The following is a 23,264-nucleotide window of genomic DNA, read 5'->3' as shown; positions in this document are numbered from 1 at the left end:
CCAGCCACTCACTCATCTGTTTACTAATAAAGTAGACTTGGAAGGTGTAGTTTTAACATTTAATTCCATTTTTTTCCCTTCACAGAGCAACTTTAGAGGTGGCAGATGCCAGCCCAATTATAAATCAGGCCTGGTACAGAAGAGCTTGTACATTCAGGCTAAGTATCAGCGTTTACGGTTCACTGGCCCAAGGGGATTTATCACTCATAAATTCAGAGAAAGATTAATGAGGAAAAAAAAGGTTAGTTGAATTATGATGATTTAAAAATGTTGAGTGACTTTTAAACTCCTAAATTATCTATGTTCATTAGATAAATTGGTTTTTCATTTAATTTTAAGAAACAACCTGGGTTTTTAAATGTTCTTATTGCATGATAGTTGCATAAGAACTTCAGAGAGTAATGATAATACAGTTGTGAGATTGCGCAACCTTAAAATGCTTTTAGGTATTATCCCTCAAATACTTTGCTAGCTGTTTGAACTTTTGACTTTAGATTTTCTATTGTATGGTTAATCTTTGAAATGGAAACTCAGATAAAGGCTTTTAATTGATATGTTTTAGTCTTACACAATGGGAATTTTCTGAGCATCAAAACATTATTGAACTGAATATATACAAAGGGTGCATAATGGCAGAATGCACTAACTCTTTTCCCCATTCATATATTTTTTTGTTGTGGTAAAATACGTATAATATAAAATTTGCCATTTTAACCATTTTTAAGTGGCATTAAATACATGCAGTTTGGTGACACTAATTTCATTAACACTGCTTTGCAATCATCACCATTATACGCTCTTTTTCAATTTATTTTTTTAATTGACAAGTAAAAATTATACATATTTATGGTGTTCAACATGATGTTTTGATATATGTATACTTTATGGAATGGCTAAATCAAGCTATTTAAAATAGATAATACCTCATGTACTTATTTTTTTGTGTTGAGAACACTCAAAATCTATTCTCTCAGCAATTTTCAAGTGTACAATATATTGTGATTACCTATAGTCACCATGATATATAGAATACATCTTTTGAATGTATTCCTCCTGTGGAACAGAAATTTTGTGTTGATATTTTGACCAACTTCTTCCCAATCCCCCCAGCCTCTGGTAACCACCATTTTACTCTGTTCCTATGAGTTTGACTTTTTTTAGATTCCATATATAGGTGAGACTATGTGGTATTTGTCTTTGTGTATCTGGCTTATTTCACTTAACATAATATCCTTCAGGTTCATCCATGTTGTCATAAATGACAAGATTTCCTTCTTTTTAAGGTTGAATGATATTCCGTTGTATATATACACATTTTCTTTATCCATTCATCCACTGATAGATACTGAGGTGGATTCCATTATGCTAACACTTAATGTGTTTTTTTAATAACTCCCCAAACTTGTTAATAACTCTTTTTTAAATTTTTTGAGATGGAGTTTTGCTCCATTGCTCAGGCTGAAGTGCAGTGGCACAATCTTAGCTCACTAAAACCTCCACCTCCTGGGTTCAAGTGATTCTCCTGCCTCAGCCTCCCAAGTAGCTGAGTTTACAGGTACCTGCCACCACGACCGGCTAATTTTTGTATTTTTAGGAGAGACGGGCTTTGACCATTTTGGCCAGGCTGGTCTTGAGCTCCTGATCTCATGTGTTCCACCCACCTCAGCCTCTCAATGTGCTGGGATTACAGGCATGAGCCACCACACCTGGCTGATAAACCTTAATGTTAATAAAAAGTTTCTTTACTTGGTAATTGGAATTGCATATTCTTTTAGTTGTGGATTAATTTTGCTTGAATTAACCATGTTAGTATTTGAAAATTCAGCATAAAGCCAGGAGTGATGGCTCATGCCTGTAGTCCCAGCACTTTGGGATGCCAAGGAGAGAGGATTTCTTGAACCCAGGAGTTCGAGACCAGCCTGGGCAACATAGTAAGACCCTACCTCTACAAAAAAAATTTTTTTTAAACTGGGCATGGTAGTATGTGCCTGTAATTCCAGCTACTTGGGAGGCCGAGGTGGGAGGATCACAGGGCTGTGTGAGCCATGATTGTGCCACTGCACTCCAGCTTGGGTGACAGAGTGAGACCTGAAAAAGAAAAGAAAAGAAAGAAGGAAAATGTAGCGTAAATGTGGCATAAAATTTACTTCTACAAAATAATTATATTTTAAATGAGAATTGCGGGGTATAGTGGTACATGCCTATAGTCCCAGCTACTTGAGAGGCTGAGATGGGAGGATTGCTTGAGCCCAGGAGTTCAATGCCAGCCTGGGCAACATAGCAAGACCCTGAACTATAAAAAAAAAGAAGGAAAAGAAAGAAATGAGAACAGTAGCTTTATATTAGTTAAGTGAGGCATGTTTGTCACTTCGTAGACTCATTTTTGTTCATGATTTTAGGCTAATATTTTCTTCTGAGAAATGTACATACATTTCTTTTGTCATGCTATTGAATAGCCCAACTGTGGTTTTATAACTTTTATAATCATAAATGTTTACTTAAATATTTATGCTTATGAAGCCTTTACACTGTGCTTGCTTAGTGATTTTAGTAAATCTCAACACTTTCCAAAAGATGGATGAGTAGAATGAAGTTGGCAACTTATTTTTTTATGTTTTAGAGTTAAATAGAATATCTTATGTCACACACATACACCCCCGGTTTTAACTGAGTACCTTAGAAGAGGTTTCTAATTTCACGATGTATGTCACACTTAACATGATATCCTTCAGGTTCATCCATGTTGTCATAAATGACAAGATTTCCTTATTTTTAAGGCTGAATGATATTCCATTGTATATATACACATTTTCTTTATCCATTCATCCATTGATAGATACTGAGGTCGATTCCATTATGCTAAAGCTCAATGTGTTTTTTTGTAACTCCCCAAACTTGTTAATGACTCTTTTTTTAATTTCCTAATGGTTTTAGGAAAGCTGCCATTTATTTATTTATTAAGTTTTGAGACGGAATTTTGTCCTTGTTGCCCCAGCTGGAGTGCAGTGGTACGATCTTGGCTCACTGCAACCTCCACCTCCAGGTTCCAGTGATTCTCCTGCCTCAGTCTCCTGAGTAGGTGGGATTACAGGCACCTGCCACCACGCCCAGCTAATTTTTGTATTTTTAGTAGAGATGGGGTTTCACCGTGTTGGCCAGTCTCAAACTCCTGACCTCGTGATCCACCCGCCTCGGCCTCCCAAAGTGCTGGGATTATAGGCGTGAGCCACCATGCTCGGCCCCATCTCTTTTTTAAAAAGTGTTAATGGAATCATTTTCCCATCTCATATATCTCCCCACCGTCAGGCTGTGCCAGGGCTTAGAAAGAGATGCTGCTTCTCTTCCTGCCTTGTGTGGCAAGTTTCTTTGCAGCAGACCTTTCAGATATTTGTTCCCATTCACAGATGGCAGCCTGACTGTTCTCAGGGAAGCTAGTCATTGATTTTCACTCAACGAAAAAAGCTGAGGCAGGCCTTCTCTTCAGTTGCAAGGTTGGGTTTCTGGTACATGGTGTCTATTTGTCTTCTGTTCGCTATGTACTAAACTTAGAGTTTTAGCTTAACTCTATTTTTGCTCCATCTTTTTCAGTAATTTGGGGCTGCTGAGTGCTTACCTGACTGACTGCTTCAGCTTATAGTTTCTATATATTCTTTAATCTTGCTCCATTTTGTCATTCTTTTCTTTGCCTCAGTTTGCCCAGTTCCTGCTGACCACCCCATTCTTCCAGACTACATTGCTCACCAGACTGCTTCACAGCAAATAGAAATCAGAAATCAGGTCTTCATCATAGGACATAAGAAGTATATCCTAGAAGAAGCTACAGCCCGCTACAGTTCTCCAATCTTTAGGCCAAGGCTTTTTGTATCATCTAAAATGCTGCAGTTGTAGTTAGATTCAGCACTGGTCACAGCCTCACCTTCCTGTTTCCTTTCACTGCCATCTGGCTACATTAGCAGTGTCTCCACACAATGGATTTTTGAAAAAATTAGTGTCTACTCTTCTGTCAGCATCTACTACCTGTTTTTCTTAGGCCCACCCTTCTGGATGCTGCTTCATATATCTCTCTGTTACAGCCACTTTGACATGGCGTTTTCCAATCTGGCTACTGTCAGTGCCTGCAAGCAAGCCAGAGCCAGAATTTTTATAGATTTGTGTTTTAACAAAGCCCAGTTCTACAAGTACAATGTCAACTCAGGTACCTTACTATTGGCGCCCTACTCAATAGCTAGGCTCCTCTCTCCTAACCTTTAGAGAAAGGAATGAGGCATTGAAGCTGTTCTGTTTGTGCCAAGGTCTGAACTAAGATATCTGAGAATAACTCGGCCTTTCAGCTGTCCCAGTAGTATTGTGTACTCCGAAATCCCATTCCTTGTGTACAAACTGATGGCTTAGATCTATTAGTCCATTTTATCTCAGGCCTTTGTGCCCTCAGAAAAAGAATGAAGGCCTGGAGACTCTGGCTTCTTCCAATGTTGCTTTCCCTTTCCCTTAACTTAGGGACATTTTTCCTTGAGTAGGGTTACTGGGTGTGAGATACCATTTATATGACTTTTCACCCCAAGCTTTAGCATCAGAGGGAACTTTGAAGGTTCTTCCCTAGAGAGACATCTTAGTCTGAGCAGCATCTCTGCACCACTTTGGCTTTTTGCCCTGCTAGAGAGTTCGTTCTTTTGGCAGTTTTTAGACCACCACCTAGACTCAACTAGGATGCATCATTAATTAATCTAAGTGCCCTGGAACCTTCTTAAGCCTGAACTTGGGTATGAACCTACTTATTCCCATATTCCTTAAAGTGCACCAGGAAGATTTAGACAGATCTTGTCTGGACTCCTTACTCCCCTGCCATATTGAAATGCTGGGGTGATCAGTCATGACTGGGAGATCTTGCATTTCTTCATCTCTGTTACAGTCTGGTGACTATGCCATTCTATGGCATGCACTTTCTGTCTCCAACACAAAACAGCCTCGGGGAGTGGTGGTGGTGGTAATCCTAGATGTGTTCCTAATGCATCCTCTGCTTCCACTTAGCAGAATGATAGTGGCTTCCCTAAAACTCCATTGGCTCCCCAGCTGCCTACAAAGTAGTCAGATTCCAAAGCAGTAGTAGAGACGTATGGAATGGAAATTCTTTCTCATTCATCATGTACTTGTCATATTCCATTCTGGCACCCTGAGTCCCTTTTACTGTGTTTACTTTCTCTTGGATTCTGTGCTTGGGCTGGAAGATGAAGGGGAGGGAAAAATGTCTGTTACTACCTGGAATAAGGCTCATCTTTAATCCTCTAGCATTCAGAAATACCCCCAGGAAGCATCCTCTGCTCATCATAGAAAGTTTTAAGAAACTCTCGAGAGTCTGATTATATACTGGATTAGAACAAAGAACCTAGTAAGAGTTCATGAAGTCACCTCTGGGAATATTGCCTCTGAAAAGCTGTCAGTAATTGTGCATTTGGTCAGGAAGGCAAGGAATTCCAAGGCAGTAGAGATCCAGGGAGCATTGTCCAGCCATCCTCAGGTGCTGTGGTGCCTACCAGAGCTCTGCCTGTGGATAGGAAAGGAAGAGAGAAGAGGGCATAATAACAGTGCAGGAAGGAAGTTAGAGACTGGGATTCGTGGTTTTTGGGGTTGAAAGAAACCTTGAAAGTCATGGAATACAAAGATAGAACAGGAATCACGATCAGCTGAATCAACAGAAATCTAGTAGTATACACTGGCCAGGTCCCTTGAGCTGAAATGTGCCAGGGTGCAAAGGAAGTGTTGGATAAGGGCATCATCACCTTCAAGCACTGAGCATCCGGAGCCTCCGGTTTCACTACCTACCTCTCTGCCTTCTCCATCTTATTTGGTGGTTTCTCTTCCTCCGTGCATTCTTTTAAAATGTAAGCATTTCCTAGTGTGATGTGATATCATTCTCTTTTCTTAATCCTCCTACTTGTCTTAATTGCCCTTACCTCCTCCCAAGATTTCAGCCAACACCTCTGTTGATATCTTCAACCCTGACTACTCTCCATACCTCCAGCTTTTCACCTGCCTCCCAGACACCCTCACATGGATGTCCTAAAAGCACCTCAAATTTAGCATGTTTAAAATCAAACTTGCAGCCGAGCATAGTGGCTCATGCCTGTAATCCCAGCACTTTGGGAGGCCAGGGCAGGTGGATCACTTGAAGCTGGGAGTTCGAGACCAGCCTGGCCAACATGGTGAAACCGCATCTCTACTAAAAAAATACAAAAACAGCTGGGCATGCTGGTGCACACCTGTAATCCCAGGTACTCAGGAGGCTGAGGCACGAGAATTGCTTGAACCCGGGAGGTGGAGGTAGCAGTGAGACAAGATCACATCACAGCACTCCAGCCCAAGTGACAGAGCAAGACTCCATCTCAAAAAAAAAAAAAATCAAACTTGCCCTGAAACATGCTACAGCATGAAAGACCCTTAAAAATATGATGCTGGCCGGGTGCAGTGGCTCATGTCTGTAATCCCAGCACTTTGGGAGGCCGAAGCGGGCGGATCACGAGGTCAAGAGATCGAGACCATCCTGGCCAGCATGGTGAAACCCTGTCTCTACTAAAAAAATACAAAAATTAACTGGGCATGGTGGCACTCGCCTGTAGTCCCAGCTACTTGGGAGGGTGAGGCAGGAGAATTGCTTGAACCCGGGAGGCAGAGGTTGCAGTGAGCCGAGGTTGCAGTGAGCCAAGATTGCGCCACTGCACTCCAGCCTGGTGCCAGGCAACAAAGCAAGACTCTGCCTCAAAAAAAAAAAAAAAAAATGATGCTAAGTGACAGAAGCCAGACACAAAAGACCGCATATTGTATGATTCTATACATATGAAATGTCCAAAACGGGCAAATCTGTAGAGATGGAAAGTAAATTAGTGGTTGCCAGTGACTCGGGGGTGAGGGGAAAATTGAGAGCACGTATGGGTTATTACTAATGGGTATGGGGTTTCTTTTTAGGGTAAGAAAAATATTCCAAAACTGATTGGCATGATTGATGGTTACACAACTCTGTGAATATACTAAAACGCTACTGAATTTAGATGGGTGAACTGTATAGTTTATGGATTACATCTCAGTAAAGCTGTTAAAAATTGTATCAGACTTGTTCTCCCCTGCCCCACCCCACCACTCGTTTTCACTCAGGACCCCTGGCTCTCGAAGCTAACCAAGCCAAGCTAGAAACGTTTCCTACTAATCCTTCCACTTCTCCTTCCAACTTTAACAGTTTCAAGTCTTCTCATTTCTATCACTGATTGATTACTGTATTCCATTCATCCTTTTTAATGACTGCATACTATTCTGCTCTATGGATGTATTATTTATTTCAGTACTTTTCAACCTTTTTGCTCCATACTGTAAAGTTTTGAAAAGTTATCTACATTCTTGCTGGGCACGGTGGCTCAAGCCTGTAATCCCAGCACTTTGGGAGGCCGAGGCGGGTGGATCACGAGGTCAACAGATCGAGACCATCCTGGTCAACATGGTGAAACCCCGTCTCTACTAAAAATACAAAAAATTAGCTGGGCACGGTGGCACGTGCCTGTAATCCCAGCTACTCAGGAGGCTGAGGCAGGAGAATTGCCTGAACCCAGGAGGCGGAGGTTGCGGTGAGCCAAGATCGCGCCATTGCACTCCAGCCTGGGTAACAAGAGCGAAACTCCGTCTCAAAAAAAAAAGAAAAGTTATCTACATTCTTGCACATTTATAGGTTATTTAATACTTTTATCACAAATTATTGTATAGGATACAATTTCTGGCATATTATGAACACTGACAGTCTTAAAACTATTACATTATACTTTTAAATCTCTTCACTGGAACCTGCGTACCACAGGAATTCAATAACTAATACCATCCATTTTTTTAAAAATACACCAATTCTTGTAACAGTGAGAAATTTTACATTGTTCCTTTTTTGCCTTGAATTTGGACTTCATTCCATTTCCTCCTTATAATTTTTTTTTTTTTTTTGAGATAGGGTCTTACTCCGTCACCCAGGGTGGAGTGCGATGGCGCGATCCCAGCTCACTGCAACCTCCACCTCCTGGGTTCAAGTGATTCTCCTGCTTCAGCCTCCCAAGTAGCTGGGAATACAGTAGTGTGCCACAATGCCCAGCTAAGTTTTTGTATTTTTGGATAGAGATGAGGTTTCACCATGTTGGCCAGGTGGGTCTCGAACCCTTGACCTCAAGTGATCTGCCCATCTCGGCCTCCCAAAGTGCCCCTCCTCTTTAAAAGCATTTTGTTGATCACCAAATCTATTTGGTACATGTTATTAGATTTCTGTGACTATTAAGTGTTAAATATTTCCTCTGGATTGAGTTAATATTACAGTTGATCAAAATACCATAAATATAAATTTTGTTAAGTATTGGTGAAACAAAAGAAGTTTTATTGCAAATGCATTTTTCCAATTAGTTTATGTATTCATAGATATTGTTGCTAGTAGGATAATATAGTATTCAAGTATTCTATTTTTTTCTTTTATAGATATAAGTGCCGAGAAACCCTATTTATATGATTATATAAATGAGAATGAAAGGACTTCTATTTATAGGGATGCCACTCGGTTCTTTGGACTCACTTTTTAGGCCAAACAAATCACGTAGTGATCTATCATCAAAAAGTGTTTTGAACATTCTATCACTGATAATTTTGTCCTCCTTCAGCTGTATTAAACAAAGGCAAAGAATTGGAAACCATCTGATTTGCAGAAGTATGCTATTTATTGCTAGTTGTTAATGTTGGTTCCCTTTCTTGACACCAAATTAATGTTTCAAATTACCCCTTTTCTGGAGGCCCCCAGGTGATACACAGTAGTAGGATTCAAAGTGAGTAGAAGGTGTATCTTTCTTGTGTAAGGTGGGAGGTGAGGAACCAGCCTTAACCAGTTGTGCAGGCAGGATAATTTTAGAACATGAACATTGGGAACTTAATGATCTAGAAATTAATTCCCTAAAACTATCTCTACTCACATACTCCTTGAAAAGTCTTCATATACTCCTATGGTACACATACCCCAGTTCAACGATTGCCGACTGACTTAACCAAACCTCTGTTCATAACTTTGGGATAGCTTTCAGGTTTCTGTTATTTTCAGTAATATCACCTGGCCACATGGACATTTTGGTACCTTTACATAGTGCCCCTTTTACTCATTTATAGTTTCACCAGCAGTACATGAAAGGCCTGTTTTCCTACACCCTAGTCGGCACTGTACATGATCAGTCTTTATTTTCAGTTGTTAGCCTAGTAACAGAAAGTAGCTCTCCTTTGCCTTTCTTTGATTATTAATGGTGCAAACATCTTTTTTATGTGTCCATTGGCCCTTGTATTTCTTTTCCCAGTTTCTTTATTTCTGTACTTTGCCAGTATTTCTGTTGGGGGGTGGTACTTTTTTTATTGATTTGTAAGAACTCTTGATCTACTGAGGGTATTAACCTGTTATACATTTTGCTGGTGTTTGTCAGCTGTTTATACTGGGTTTTACAGTACAGAACTTTTAGATGTCCATGAATCTGTCTCGTTTGTCCCACATGGCTCCTAAATTTCATCTCATGCTTATGCTTATAAAAATTGTTTGCTGTGTTTCCTTTAAGTGGTTTTATGGTTAACTTTTAAACATATAAGTATTTAATCCATTTAGAATTTATTTTACTTTATTATTTATGTATTTATTTATTTTGAGACAGAGTTTCACTCTGTTGCCCAGGCTGGAGTGCAATGGCATGATCTCAGCCACTTCCCGGGTTCAAGTGATTCTCCTGTCTCAGCCTCCCGAGTTGGGATTATAGGCATCTGCCACCATGCCCAGCTGATTTTTGTATTTTTAGTAGAGATGGGGTTTCACCATGTAGCTGGGACTACAGGTATGTGCCACCCTCCTGGCTAATTTTTGTATTTTTAGTGGAGACAGGGTTTCCACCTTGTTGGCCAGGCTGGTCTTGAACTCCTGACTTCAAGTGATCTGCTCGCTTCAGCTTCTAGAATTTATTTTACTTTTATGATATAATGTAAAGTCATGATCTAACTTTTCCCCCAATAGAGTTTTTTAACACTGTTTATTGAATGATTTGTCCTTTCCCTGCTAATTGAAAATGCTGCCTTTACTATATTCTGTGTTCTTATGTATCCCTGATCTGTTTTTGGAAGCTTTGGAGCCTTCTAGCTTGTTCCCTTGCTTCTTGTGGTATTCTTTTTTTTTTTTTTTTTTTAAAGACGGGGTTTCACCATATTGGTCAGGCTGGTCTTGAACTCCAGACCTCAGGTGATCCACCCGCCTTGGCCTCCAAAGTGCTTGGATTACAGGCGTGAGCCACCACGCCCGGCCGCTTCTTGTGGTATTCTTATTTAGTCTCTTTGATCACAGTCATTGTCCTGAAACACAGATTGTATCATACCCCTCTTGCACAAACACCTTGCAAGTATTTTATTGCCTACAAGAAAAGAGACCAAACTTCTTAGCCAAGTCTAACCCTAAGCTGTCTTACTAGCTGCATTTCCCTATGGACTCTCTGCTTTTTGGAGCATACTGTATTTTCATATATTTGTACCTTTGTTCCTACTGTTCTCTTAGCTAGAAATAGCCTCCTGAGCCCCATTCTTTTCTTATTAAACCCTACTTTACTTTTAAGACCAACTGTAAAGCATATCAAAGCCCCTACTTTAACTTGTGTTTCATTTGGTCTCTAATTATTGTCATTTACCTTCCTATTTCCCCAAATAGATTATAAAATTTTTGAGGGTGCCTTGTTAAGCTTGTTTTTTTTTTTGTTTGTTTTTTTTGGGATAGAGCCTCACTCTGTCGCCTAGGCTGGAATGCAGTGTGTAATCGCAGCTCACTGTAGCCTCCACCTCCTGGGCTTAAGTGATTCTCCTACCTCAGCCTCCCAAGTAGCTAGGACTACCATGCGTGCCACCATGCCTGGCTAATTTTTGTATTTTCTTGTAGAGATGGGGTCTCACCGTGTTGGCCAGGCTGGTCTCAAACTCCTGGGCTCAAGTGATCCACCTGCCTTGGCCTCCAAAAGTGCTGGGATTACAGGCGTGAGCCACTGCACCTGGCCTCATTGGTCTTTTTTTTTAAAAAAAACTTTAAGTTCTGGGATACATGTGCAGAATGTGCAGGTTTGTTACATAGGTATACATGTGCCATGGTGGTTTGCTGCACCATCAACCCATCATCTACATTAGGTATTTCTCCTAATGCTATCCCTCCTCTTGTCCCCTACCCGCCAACAGACCCCATTGTGTGATGTTCCCCTCCCTGAGCCAATATGTTCTCATTGTTCAACTCCCACTTATGAGTGAGAACATGTGGTGTTTGGTTTTCTGTTCTTGTGTTAGTTTGCTGAGAATGATCGTTTCCAGATTTATCCATGTCCCTGCAAATGACATGAACTCATCCTTTTAATGGCTGCATAGTATTCCATGGTATATATGTACCACATTTTCTTTATCCGGTCTATCATTGATGGGCATTTGGGTTGGTTCCAAGTCTTTGATATTGTGAACAGTGTCACAGTAAACATGCGTGTCTTTACAGTAGAATGATTTATAATCCTTTGGGTATATGCCCAGTAATGGGATTGCCGGGTCAAATGGTATTTCTGGTTCTAGATTCTTGAGGAATCGTCACACTGTCTTCCACAATGGTCGAATTAATTTACACTTGCACCAACAGTGTAAAAGCCTTCCTAATTCTCTGTATCCTCTCCAGCATCTGTTGTTTCCTGACTTTTTTTTTTTTTTTTTTGAGACAGACTCTTGCTCTGTCGCCAGGCTGGAGTGCAGTGGCATGATCTCGGCTCACTGCAACCTCCGTCTCCCAGGTTCAATTGATTCTCCTGCCTCAGCCTCACAAGTAGCTGGGATTACAGGTGCCCACCACTGTGCCTAGCTAATTTTTGAATTTTTAGTAGAGATAGTGTTTCATCATCTTGGCCTGGTAGTTTATTTAGATCCCATTTGTCAATTCTGGCTTTTGTTGCCATGGCTTTTGGTATTTTAGTCATGAAGTCTTTGCCCATGCCTATGTCGTGAATGGTATTGCCTAGATTTTCTTCTAGAGTTTTTATGGTTTTAGGTCTTACATTTAAGTCTTTAATCCATCTTGAGTTAATATTTCTATAAGGTATAGGGAAGGGGGCCAGTTTGAGTTTTCTGCATCTGGCTAGCCAGTTTTCCCAACACCATTTATTAAACAGGGAATCCTTTCCCCATTGCTTCTTTTTGTCAGGTTTGTCAAAGATCAGATGGTTGTAGATGTGTGACGTTATTTCTGAGGCCTCTGTTCTGTCCCATTGGTCTAAAAGTCTGTTTTGGTACAAGTACCATGCTTTTTTGACTACTGTAACCTTGTATAGTTTGAAGTCAGATAGCATGATGCCTCCAGCTTTGTTCTTTTTGCCTAGGTTTGTCTTGGCTATACAGGCTCTTTTTTGGTTCCACATGAAATTTAAAGTCATTTTTAAAAATTCTGTGAAGAAAGTCAATGGTAGCTTGATGGAGATAGCATTGAATCTATAAATTACTTTGGGCAGTATGACCATCTTCATGATACTAATTCTTCCTATCCGTGAGCATGGAATGTTTTTCTATTTGTGTCCTCTCTTACTTCCTTGAGTAGTGGTTTGTAGTTCTCCTTGAAGAGGCCCCTCACCTCCCTTGTGATTTATATTCCTAGGTACTTCATTCTCTTTGTATTGTTAGTCTTTTATCTTACCTTATTACCTTTCATATAGTCAGTCTTCAGAAAATGCTTAATGCTTAGTGAATGGAGTTGAATTTATTCACACACACACACACACACACACACACTCACTCTTCCATCCATATGCTCTAAAAAGTTAGTGAACGAAAACCATTGTGTCAGAGGTCCCCAAGAGCACCCCCAGGTTTTGCTAGGACTCAGGTGACTTAGCATATAATTGTTCTCGTGAAAGAATACAGAGCAAAATCAGCAAAAGGAAAAGGCATGTAGGGCAAAGTCTGAAGGAAACCAGGTGCAAGTTTCCAAAGGTTCTCTCCCAGTGGGGTCATACAGAATATACTTAATTTCCTTATCAACGAGTTGTGACAATACGCGTGACACGTTGCCACCCTGGGAAGTTTGCTAGAGACTCAGTGCCAAGAGTTTTTACTGGGGGCTGATCATGTAGGCATCCCCTGCCAAGCACATACACAAATTCCAGACTGCCAGGAGGAAAGTGCATGTTCGGCATAAACCATATTGTTTATATAGTTTCAGCACCTATCAGTGGGAACCTTCCTGAAATCTAAGTTCCCAGATGCTGGCCGAGGGCCATCCTGTAAGCAGGCCTTTCCAGTCCAGGGACAGCAGTCAGATGTGCTTTATTAACCCTTTTCTGCACAACTTTTTTTTTTTTTTTTTGAGATGGAGTCTCACTCTGTCACCCAGGCTGGAGTACAGTGGTACAGTCTCAGCTCACTGCAACCTCCATCTCCCAGGCTCAAACAATTCTCCTGTCTCAGCCCCCTGAGTAGCTGGGGTTATAGATGTGCACCACCACACCCAGCTAATTTTTGCATTTTTAGTAGAGACAGGGTTTCACCGTGTTGGCCAGGCTGGTCTCAAACTCCTGGCCTCAAGTGATCTACTCACCTCACCCTCCCAAAGTGCTGAGATTACAGGTGTGAGTCACTGCACCTGAACCAACACAACCATATTTTATTTGGTTTTTGAGATGGAGTTTCACTCTTGTTGCCCAGGCTGGAGTGCAATGGCACGATCTCAGTTCACTGCAACCTCTACCTCCCTGCAACCTCCACCTCCCAGGTTTAAGCAATTCTCCTACCTTAGCCTCCCAAGTAGCTGGGATTACAGGCACCCGCCACCACACCCAGCTAATTTTTAGTATTTTTAGTAGAAAAGGAGTTTCTCCATGTTGGTCAGGCTGGTCATGAACAACCATATATTTGAAGAGTTTAACTTCACAGATGGCTAATGCTTAAAGAGAAAAGAAAATCAATATGGTAGGAATGGTCAGGAGATGTATGGTAAGTACTTTCCTTAATACACTCTTCTCAGAGGAGGTAGGTTATAAGCTGAGACCTGGAGAAGAGCAAGACATAGAAAGGGCTAAAGCCAAAGACTCATGTTTGGCAGTAGGATGTGAAGTTGGGGAGAAATGGAGCTGTGCAAATTATAGAGGTCCCTGAAAGCTGGGCAGGATATTTAGGGTTTGATGTGGTGGCAGTAGGATGTCTTCCTAGACTGAGGAGAAAGTGGTACTTTAGGATGGCTACGCAGTTAGCAGTGGGTGGGCAGGTTCTGGGGAGGAGAGATGAGGTTCACGAAGACCAACAAGAGAACATGGGCAGTGACCCAAATGATACATTATGAAAACCTAGATGAAGTACTCCTATATATAGTTCAGAATTCTGCTTAAAATGGGCTTTTATGGCCGGGTGCAGTGGCTCACACCTATAATCCCAACATTTTGAGAGGCCGAGGTGGGTGGATCACTTGAAACCAGGATCCAAGACCAGTCTGGGCAACATGGTAAAAGCTCGTCTCTACTGAAAATACAAAAATTAGCTGGGCGTGGTGGCACACGCCTGTAATCCCAGCTGCTCAGGAGGCTGAGGCCAGAGAATCGCTTGAACCCAGAAGGTGAAGGTTATTATGAGCCAAGATCACACCACTGCACTCCAGCCTGGGCAACAGAGCAAAACTCCATCTAAAAAAAAGCGGTGTGTGGGTGGAGGGTGCTTTTAGATTACTGGAAGGGTGGAGGGGCCAAGTGGAGAGAGGTTATGAAAGAAGCTATGTCAAGGGTGAATGTAACTCAAAATAATCACAATTTAACAAGACATTTCAACTGAATTTTATTTTAGAATTATTGTAGTTAGAATTACCTTTTAAAGTTGTAATAGGTAACAGATATTTTATTTGAAAATAAATTTATATGATTTTTACATGGTATAATGAGTAAAGAACTAGGATACAATGAAATCTACCTCTATTTAAATGAATGATGTTGAGAAATACATATGTGCATGTATTTTGAACATTTCATTAACCTAAATAGAAGAATAAGAATTTTCTGTCAGCACTGTTTTTGTTTGGAATTAAACATTTCCATACTAATATAAATGCCAAAAAATAAATCGACTTTTACATTTCCTTTCAGTTTTGATAATGTAAGATCCTAGTGAAAGGTAAGGATATGTATATTAATAAATTTTTATTTTTTAATGTCCTTGAAAAATGTGCCATTCTACCATGTTTGCTCCTTTATTACTTTCATGGTCCTATGTCCAGTTCATGGTTGGTAATTAAATATTGTCCATAGTATCACACTATATAATCCACATTCATTATCTTCTAATCATAGTCTTACTGTTCTTGTAAATTCTTCTTCCTCTATTTATTGAAGGCTTACACCTTTTTATATTGTAGTTAACCATCCAAAAGCAAGAAGGTGTTTCCCCCTCTAATAACTTTCTCTGCAGTTACCAGTCAGCTAGAAGAGTCCACGTAGTTTTAGAATTAGATATACGATGGAAAAGATGAAATACTAATTTGAGGTGTGCGTGTGTAGTGTGAGGCTCCACACTTGAGAGCCAAAGGTTTAAGAGTCTTGATTTTATACCAGGGATCCCTTCACTGAAACTCACCCAAATAGCAGAGACTGTTGTCATCAATCTACTAATACAAATGTTATCTAGCGCCATATGTTTTCTTTGTCCTGTTGACTTATCATTTGATATTGCTTTGATGTGTTCTGTTGTTACACTTTGCATCTTTGGGGTTCCACATACCTTCCTGGGAATCTCGGGGTGCCAGTAACACTGTATAAATGAAAACACTTTGAAAATTGCAGTGTGAATGAAACTAGCTCAGATGTTATAACTGACACTTTGTTTAAAGTCTTTATTTCTCTTGTTTTCTCTCAATAGGTATATACAGATGTTGCCACAGAAATCTAATCTGAAATCGTACAAATGGAAATGACACTACAGGAGGATGTTTGGGAGCATCTCTCTCTTTTTGTCAGGAGTTAGAAGTGACGCTAAGGCACTAATACTGTAACTTCTTGATAAAGTAACTTTATTTTTTAGTAGTGGAATGCTGCAACTTTTTTACACCTAACTATTGCTTTTAAATTACAGTATTCAATTTAAAAGTTGTATTAACTACAGTTTGTTTTGCAAAAAGTCTCAAAAGAATCACTTGAAGGGCATTATTTGTTGACGCATTTTTCTCTGAGCATGGTTTCATAGAGAGAACTTCACCAAGTTATATTCAGACGTTTATATGTTGAAAGTTTTGCTTACGTAATAAAAACAAGTATCTGAATTGTACAGTGTCTGAACATGAAAGAACTTTAAACAGTGGCCTTATGGTAGAAAATTTTATACTGGATTTTTCTTTTTCTGATGACATTTTGGCTTATAACTTGAAGTTTTCTTAAGTTTCTGAAGATCAAGGCCTATATAATTCATACATTTCATATTATGAGAAGGCGAGAGAAAAGGTGCTTCAAATATTCCATCAGGTAGTTGTGAGTGCACTGAATTTTTAGTAATATGTTCATTCAGTTTTTTCCACAACTATTTGCTCTTTTCCAATTTCAAAATGCTATTGTGGAAAATATGTAAAGATTTTATAATCTATAGTCCATCTTATTTTTCCCTCAGGGCAAGCTTGTGCATATCATATTTTTAAAGGCTTTTTAAAATCTGACAGATAAAATCTCATATTTGAAAATTGTACTTTACTACTACAGCATTACACATTTTGCAAGCACATCTTATAGAGTGTTTACTTTTAGTTTAGTTGATATGTATTACGTACCTACTACATGTAAGAGCAGTTTGATGGGATTTTAAATGAAATTTTTAGGTCCCAATACCTTATTTCTTTGTTTTCTGTATTCTGCTTAACAGTACATATACATTCCCAATTAAATTTTTGTGAAATGTTTATTTGTAATAAAATAAAATGTTGTTGCTCTTTCTGCTTAAAGAAGTTACTTGCCAGTTTGTGAGAGCATTATTTTAATTTTGCCTTGGATAGCACCTGCTGATGTTTAAAACACTATTCTGTGCTTACAAAGATAGAGCTTTCAAAATTAAAATATGAAGGTTGATAAGAACTTGGTTTTTCATGACTGGATGATGAAAAATCTTAATACATTCAGTTTTCTTTTCCATATCTTTAAAAGAGGGGCAGCCTTTTCCTTAAGCGAGTTCATGATAAAGGGGGCAAGTGCACTTGATTCATTGCTAAGCAGGCAATAAATTTAGGGAAATGGTTTGTCTTGTACTGTGTACACTCTCTATAGGTCAGGTTTTCCAAACATATTGAGCATTCCACTTATGGTAAGAAAGAAATGCATGCACACAGGTAGTATGGCAACTTTATATTGTGTTAGGTACTTATAAAATCTGTCTTAAATTTTAAAATAACTGACTTCATTTACTCCCATGTTCTAGGGGACAGTTATGAGCCTTGAATATTTAATCATTTGATTGACAACTATGTACTGTACAGATACTGTACTAAAATTACAGCAATGAACCACAAGATAAGACACATGGACCCTGCCTTTATGGTATGAAGAGCCTAATAGGGAAAATGGACATTAAATAGAAATGTAACTGGGTAAATGGCCTTTATTGTTGGATTTTTATTTATTGTAACACATAAAGGTAAGATGGCTGACTTACTATTATTCATTCCACAACTGATTCCCTATTTGGATATTCTTTTGGCACTGTCTCAAAATGCAAAGCATGTTATCTGCAAAATACCTATGCAGAAAACATTGTGTGTGTAAGATCTAACATCTAAAAAGAAAAACTTACTTGATAATTTAGAGTATAAAATAAGGACAGAGACCATGTCTGTCTTGTCCACCATGGTATCCCCAGCGCCCAGCTTCCTATTTGACATGTGGTAAGAGTTCATTAAATATTAGTTGAATAATGAATGAATGAGTAGGGAAGAATAGAATATGTTTATTAGGAACTACATATGTAATTTTCATATGGAGATTGAGCAAAAGGTTATCCATAGCATTTTTTTATTAACTGGAAAGAATTTGAGTTCTTGAATGCATAAGACTTGAGAAGTGTTGTTTTTTTTTTATGAGTCCCATACCATTGCCCCCTTCCTCCCCTGCATGCTAGGCCCTTCGCTGATACTGGGAAGACAAAGATAATAAGACAGTCCCTGCTGTAAGGAAGCTCATGCACTATTGAAGAAGAGATTCACAAAAAAAAGAATCACAATGTAGAGTAAGTACTTTAGTGGACATATATACAGAAGGTTGAGAGAAAAGTTGCCATCTCTGGTTAAGCATCCCCTCATCTTGTTTCTTTCCTATTGGTTTCACCAACCTCAGAAGGCACTGTTCTTTTGGTGGTTTTAAAATTGATGCATTGGGGGAAACTGGGTAAATTGTACACAGATCTCTGTATTATTTCTCTCATAGCTGCATATGAATCTAGAGTTATTTCAATATAAATTTCAATTTGAAGAATTGCCCATAGTCTTATCACAGAGAAAACTATTATAAATATTTTGGATGATATATTTTCATTTTTTTTCTATGGGAAAAAACCTCACTACATTTACATATAACAATTTATGTAGATGTATACTATTTACCACATTTTACCTAATAAATACTACATTTTTGAATAGTTTTTTTTTAAAGAAAAGATGGTAATACTTCTAGGCAGAAGCAGGAAAAGTAAAGCTGGATGAGAAACTCTTATCATCTCCACTACCCAGCAAATTCAGTAACCACCAGGCACAAATTCACCAGGAGCAACCAAGCAAGGAAGGAGAAGAAGCTGATGCAGCGAGGTGTGGTATGACTTCATCCCTTGCCAAGTCCCATAAGTAGCACTGAGTAAAACAATGGAAATGACAAAAATCTTGGTAACAATGGGCCCCAGTATGGACAAAGGCTCTGACAAGGTGACCAGGCCACGTGGAGGAGCGTCAAGGAAAACTCTTGGGACAACAAAGTCTTTGCTGCCATTTACGGACCTCAGCTGAAGGGGTAAGATTCACCAGGACTAGGCATTTCCCAGGTCTCGGAGCAGCCTGGGGAGGCCAAATCCTGCAGAAGTCAGAGACACCTTTGACTGGGTCTAGTGAGTTCTGGTTCTGAACATTTAATAGGAGCTAGAAGAGAGGGGATACTAGGTTCCCCAAGGAATTTCCATCAAATAGGATGATTATGAGCTCTGAGTCCATTAAAATGCAGAATGAACATTTAAGAATTGAGGAATCATAGATGTAGAATAGGATGTAAATGTTATAAATCTTGACAAAGAAAAATTAATGTACATTGACAAATTCAGACGTGGAGGAGATAAAGTGGGATAAAGACTAAGAACCAACCGTCTCATCATTCATGGCCAGGTGTCATGTCAAGTCATGTCTTAAGATTATAATAAAGGGAAAAACCCCAGTGACCAACCTTAAGTTTTTCCACAATCTTTTTTTTTCTTTCTTGACCTTAATTCAGTGGTTCTCAAAGTGTAGTCCCAGACCAGCAACATTAGCATCACCTGAGAACTTGTTAAAAATGCAGATTCTTGGCCCCACCTCAGACCTCCTGAATCAGAAACCCTGGGGGTGGGGCCAAGCCATCTGTGATTTAACAAATTCTCCAGGGGATTCTGGCACCTACTTGAGTTTGAGTATCACTGGCTTACTTATCCCTTTTAGGAACCAATGAAGAAACATTTATCTGAAGTTCAGCAGCCCCTTCAATTTCATTTCTAATTTTTTTCTATTACATTCAAATGAAGTTAAATCTAAAACTTGTTAGATGGCCAGGCACAGTGGCTCATGCCTGTAATCCCAGCACTTTGGGAGGCCGAGGCAGGTGGATCACTGGACTTGAGGTCAGGAGTTTGAGACCAGCCTGGCCAACATGGTGAAACCCTGTCTCTACTAAAAATACAAAGATTAGCTGGGTGCAGTGGCATGTGCCTGTAATCCCAGCTACTTGGGAGGCGGAGGCAAGAGAATCGCTTGAACCCAGGAGGCAAAGGTTGCAGTGAGCCGAGACCATCCCATTGCACTCCAGCCTGGTCAGCAGAGCGAGACTCCATCCCAAAAAATAAAATAAATAAAACGTGTTAGAATAAAAAGTTTGGCGTTTCCCACCATCAGTCCTGTCTGTACATAGCAGTGAATTGAGAGGTTTGGTAGCATACCCACCCCTGTTAACACTTGATTATTTTTAAGTGGTGGGATTATGAGTGACTGTACTCTTCTGTATCTATCAAACATAATGAATGTTGTATCATTTTTATATAATAAAGTCTTTTTTTTAAAAAACAGTGGTAAGAACATTTCATCCTATTCATTATGTATCTGTTACCAAAATCCATATAAACAAGCTTTACCTCTATAGGCTGGCTACTTCACTATAGTCCGTTGGGATTTTACTCCTGGCCATTCCTCCTACATCATAAAAAGTATGTAGACTTATTTTAAATATGTATTGTGTTGAGGTTTAAATAAAAATTATCGATTTATAATATTTAACAATATATTAAAAATTAAATTTGGTGGAGTGTGGTGGCTCACGCCTGTAATCCCAACACTTAGGAAGGCTGAGGTGGGTGGATTGTTTGAGCTCAGGAGTTCAAGACAAGCCTGGGAAACATGGTGAAACTCCATCTCTACAAAATATACAAAAGCTAGCTGAGTGTAGGGGCCTGCACCTGTAGTCCCACCTACTTTGGAGGCTGAGGTGGGAGGATCAGTTAAGCCTGGGAGATTGAGGCTACAGTGAGCTGTGATCACCAAACTGCGCTCAAGCCTGGGTGAGAGTGAGACCCTATCTCAAAAAAAAAAAAAATTTGGCCGGGCGCGGTGGCTCACGCCTATAATCCCAGCACTTTGGGAGGCCGAGGCGGGTGGATCACGAGGTCAAGAGATCGAGACCATCCTGGTCAACATGGTGAAACCCCGTCTCTACTAAAAATACAAAAATTAGCTGGGCATGGTGGTGTGCACCTGTAGTCCCAGCTACTCGGGAGGCTGAGGCAGGAGAACTGCTTGAACCCAGAAGGTGGAGGTTGTGGTGAGCCGAGATTGTGCCATTGCACTCCAGTCTGGGTAACAACAGCAAAACTCCGTCTCAAAAAAAGAAAAAATTCATCTTACCGCTTTTCTTTAAAAAGAAATCAACGTTTTCCCCTGATCAACGGTTGTTAAAGAAAAGACAACAGGCCCAAAAAGGTGTCAGTCATGCTAAGGTTCCCAAACAGAAACCTAAGTTGTTTACTTAGAAGATCTGACCTTCCAACAAATCAGAAGAGACAATAGCCAAATTCCATGAAGCCAGCAAGATTTCACTTATATCCCTTTGAGGAAAGTAACCTTGAAATGGCCAGTTTGCTTTTTGTTCCTTGTTCCTGCCTTGCTGCACTTTTTTCTGCCTATAAAACTTGTCCACTTTGTTTAGCTTATTGGACTTCCTTCTAGTTTGTAGATTGGATTCTAGTTTGTAGATTGGTTCGCCAATCAGATCTTTGAAACTCTGTTGAAATTTTGTCCTTGACAAAGTACATAGAATAGTATGTAAAAGGGAGAAAAATTTGTCTATAATCCCACTGCTCATAAATATTTAGTGCAGACTAACATTTTGGTATTTTCTCATTAGTCTTTTTTCTCAGCTTTATTGTTTTGGTAGTTGAGATTATACTTTATTATATAAATTCAGTCTTCGCAGGTGGTCACATGTTTAAATCATGTTTAAAGTCTATATGATATTCAAACATACCTATTGGACAGGACAAGGAATAGAATCTCATTCCCAGAAGACTAAAAATGTTTTATAAAATCCTGAGTTATATTAAAATTTAGGGGTTTTCGCTGGGTACAGTGGCTCACACCTGTAATCCCAGCATTCTGGGTGGCAGAGATGGGTGGATTACCTGAGGTCAGGAATTTGAGACCAGGCTGGCCAACATGGTGAAAACCCAGCTCTACTAAAAATACAAAAGTTAACTGGGCACGGTGGTGTGTGCCTATAATCCCAGCTACTCAGGAGGCTGAGGCAGGAGAATTGCCTCAACCTGAGAGGCAGAGATTGCAGTGAGCCGAGATCCCACCACTGCACTCCAGTCTAGATGACAGAGTAAGACTGTCTCAAACAAATAAATAAAATGTAGGGGTTTTATTTGTTTTGATGTACACATCATTTAAGATGTTAAAAACTAGATTAAATTTTACAAATAATTTTCTAATGTAAATTATCATCCCAAATTCTAATCCCTTCTAATGATATTCATTATAATATTTAGTAAAGAGTAAATTGACTTTAATGTTGAGTTCTCCCTGATGGCAATTTCTGCAAGTGATTGCAGGGAACCCAGTGCTACTAACTTAATGGTCTCTTAACAACTATGGTGAAAAAAAGTTCCCAAAATAATGTTCAAAAAGCTAAACATAGAATTACCATATGGCCCAGCAATTCCTCTCATGGGTGTATTACCCCAAAGAATGGAAAACCGGGACTCAAGACACTTGTATGGCAATGTTAATTGCAGCATTATTCACAGTAGCCAAAAGGCATCAGCAACCCAGGTGACCATCTGGATAAACAAGACTCAGATTGGTGGCCTTCCCAACCGAGCCTGAGTTAGCTGCCCCTTCTCTGGGTTCCCGGAATACCCAAACACACCCCTGCTTAAAACCAAGCACGTCAAATAAGGACCTGTTTATCTCTCCCCTCTATCTAGATCAGTGCCTGACTCAGAACTAACAAAGGCAAATACTTGCCGAATGACTAAAAGGGCTACCTTCTTAGGCAAAAATCTTATAGTGGCTTCCTGGTACCTACAGAAAAAAAAAAAGTTCGAATTCTAGCACCTGGCTTATGAACTACTTGAAGAGTAAGGTGGGGAGGTATGCTGCCCTTCAGGTTTTCTACTACCCAACCTTGTCTCCCAGCAGCTCTCCCAGGAGACCTCTGTTCTATGGTTTCCTGAAGATGCAGGCATGAACCATCAGGCTCTGTGCATCTGCTCTGAGCCAGGTGCTATGTGAGAACAGGTGTTATTGGTCACCCTCGGTGGGCTTCCTTCTGACCCCAAACCTTGGCATATTCATTCACCTCCCCAACCTCTTCCCTCCTTGCCACTGATCCAAATTCTATCTATTTTTCCATATGGGCATTTCTACCAATATTTTAGTTCACCTTTTTCCACTTCAAATTCTTAACATTTCGAGAACAAAGGTCTTGTAATGTTCCTTT

General features: G+C 39.8%; 1 protein-coding gene across 26 annotated transcripts in view; it reads left to right on the top strand.

Moving 5' to 3' along the window:
* The window catches only part of BCLAF3 (BCLAF1 and THRAP3 family member 3), a 78,086-nt gene extending 61,090 nt beyond the window's left edge, over positions 1–16,996 (top strand). For 9 of the 26 annotated variants that reach the window (XM_035287852.3, XM_078364239.1, XM_035287845.3 and 6 more), the window contains 2 exons: positions 86–241; positions 15,928–16,996. In XM_035287852.3, the coding sequence (XP_035143743.1) occupies positions 86–241; positions 15,928–15,957 (186 nt within the window). In that variant the 3' untranslated portion in view covers positions 15,958–16,996. Of the gene's footprint in view, positions 1–85; positions 242–15,158; positions 15,187–15,927 lie in introns of all 26 variants that reach the window. The other 17 variants (XM_078364243.1, XM_078364241.1, XM_078364242.1 and 14 more) reach the window with 3 other exon arrangements.
* Positions 16,997–23,264: the final 6,268 nt, after the last annotated feature.

The sequence above is a fragment of the Callithrix jacchus genome, chromosome X (assembly GCF_049354715.1).
Source record: "Callithrix jacchus isolate 240 chromosome X, calJac240_pri, whole genome shotgun sequence".
NCBI lineage: Eukaryota > Metazoa > Chordata > Mammalia > Primates > Cebidae > Callithrix > Callithrix jacchus.
This window is presented reverse-complemented; position numbering and strand designations above follow the sequence as displayed.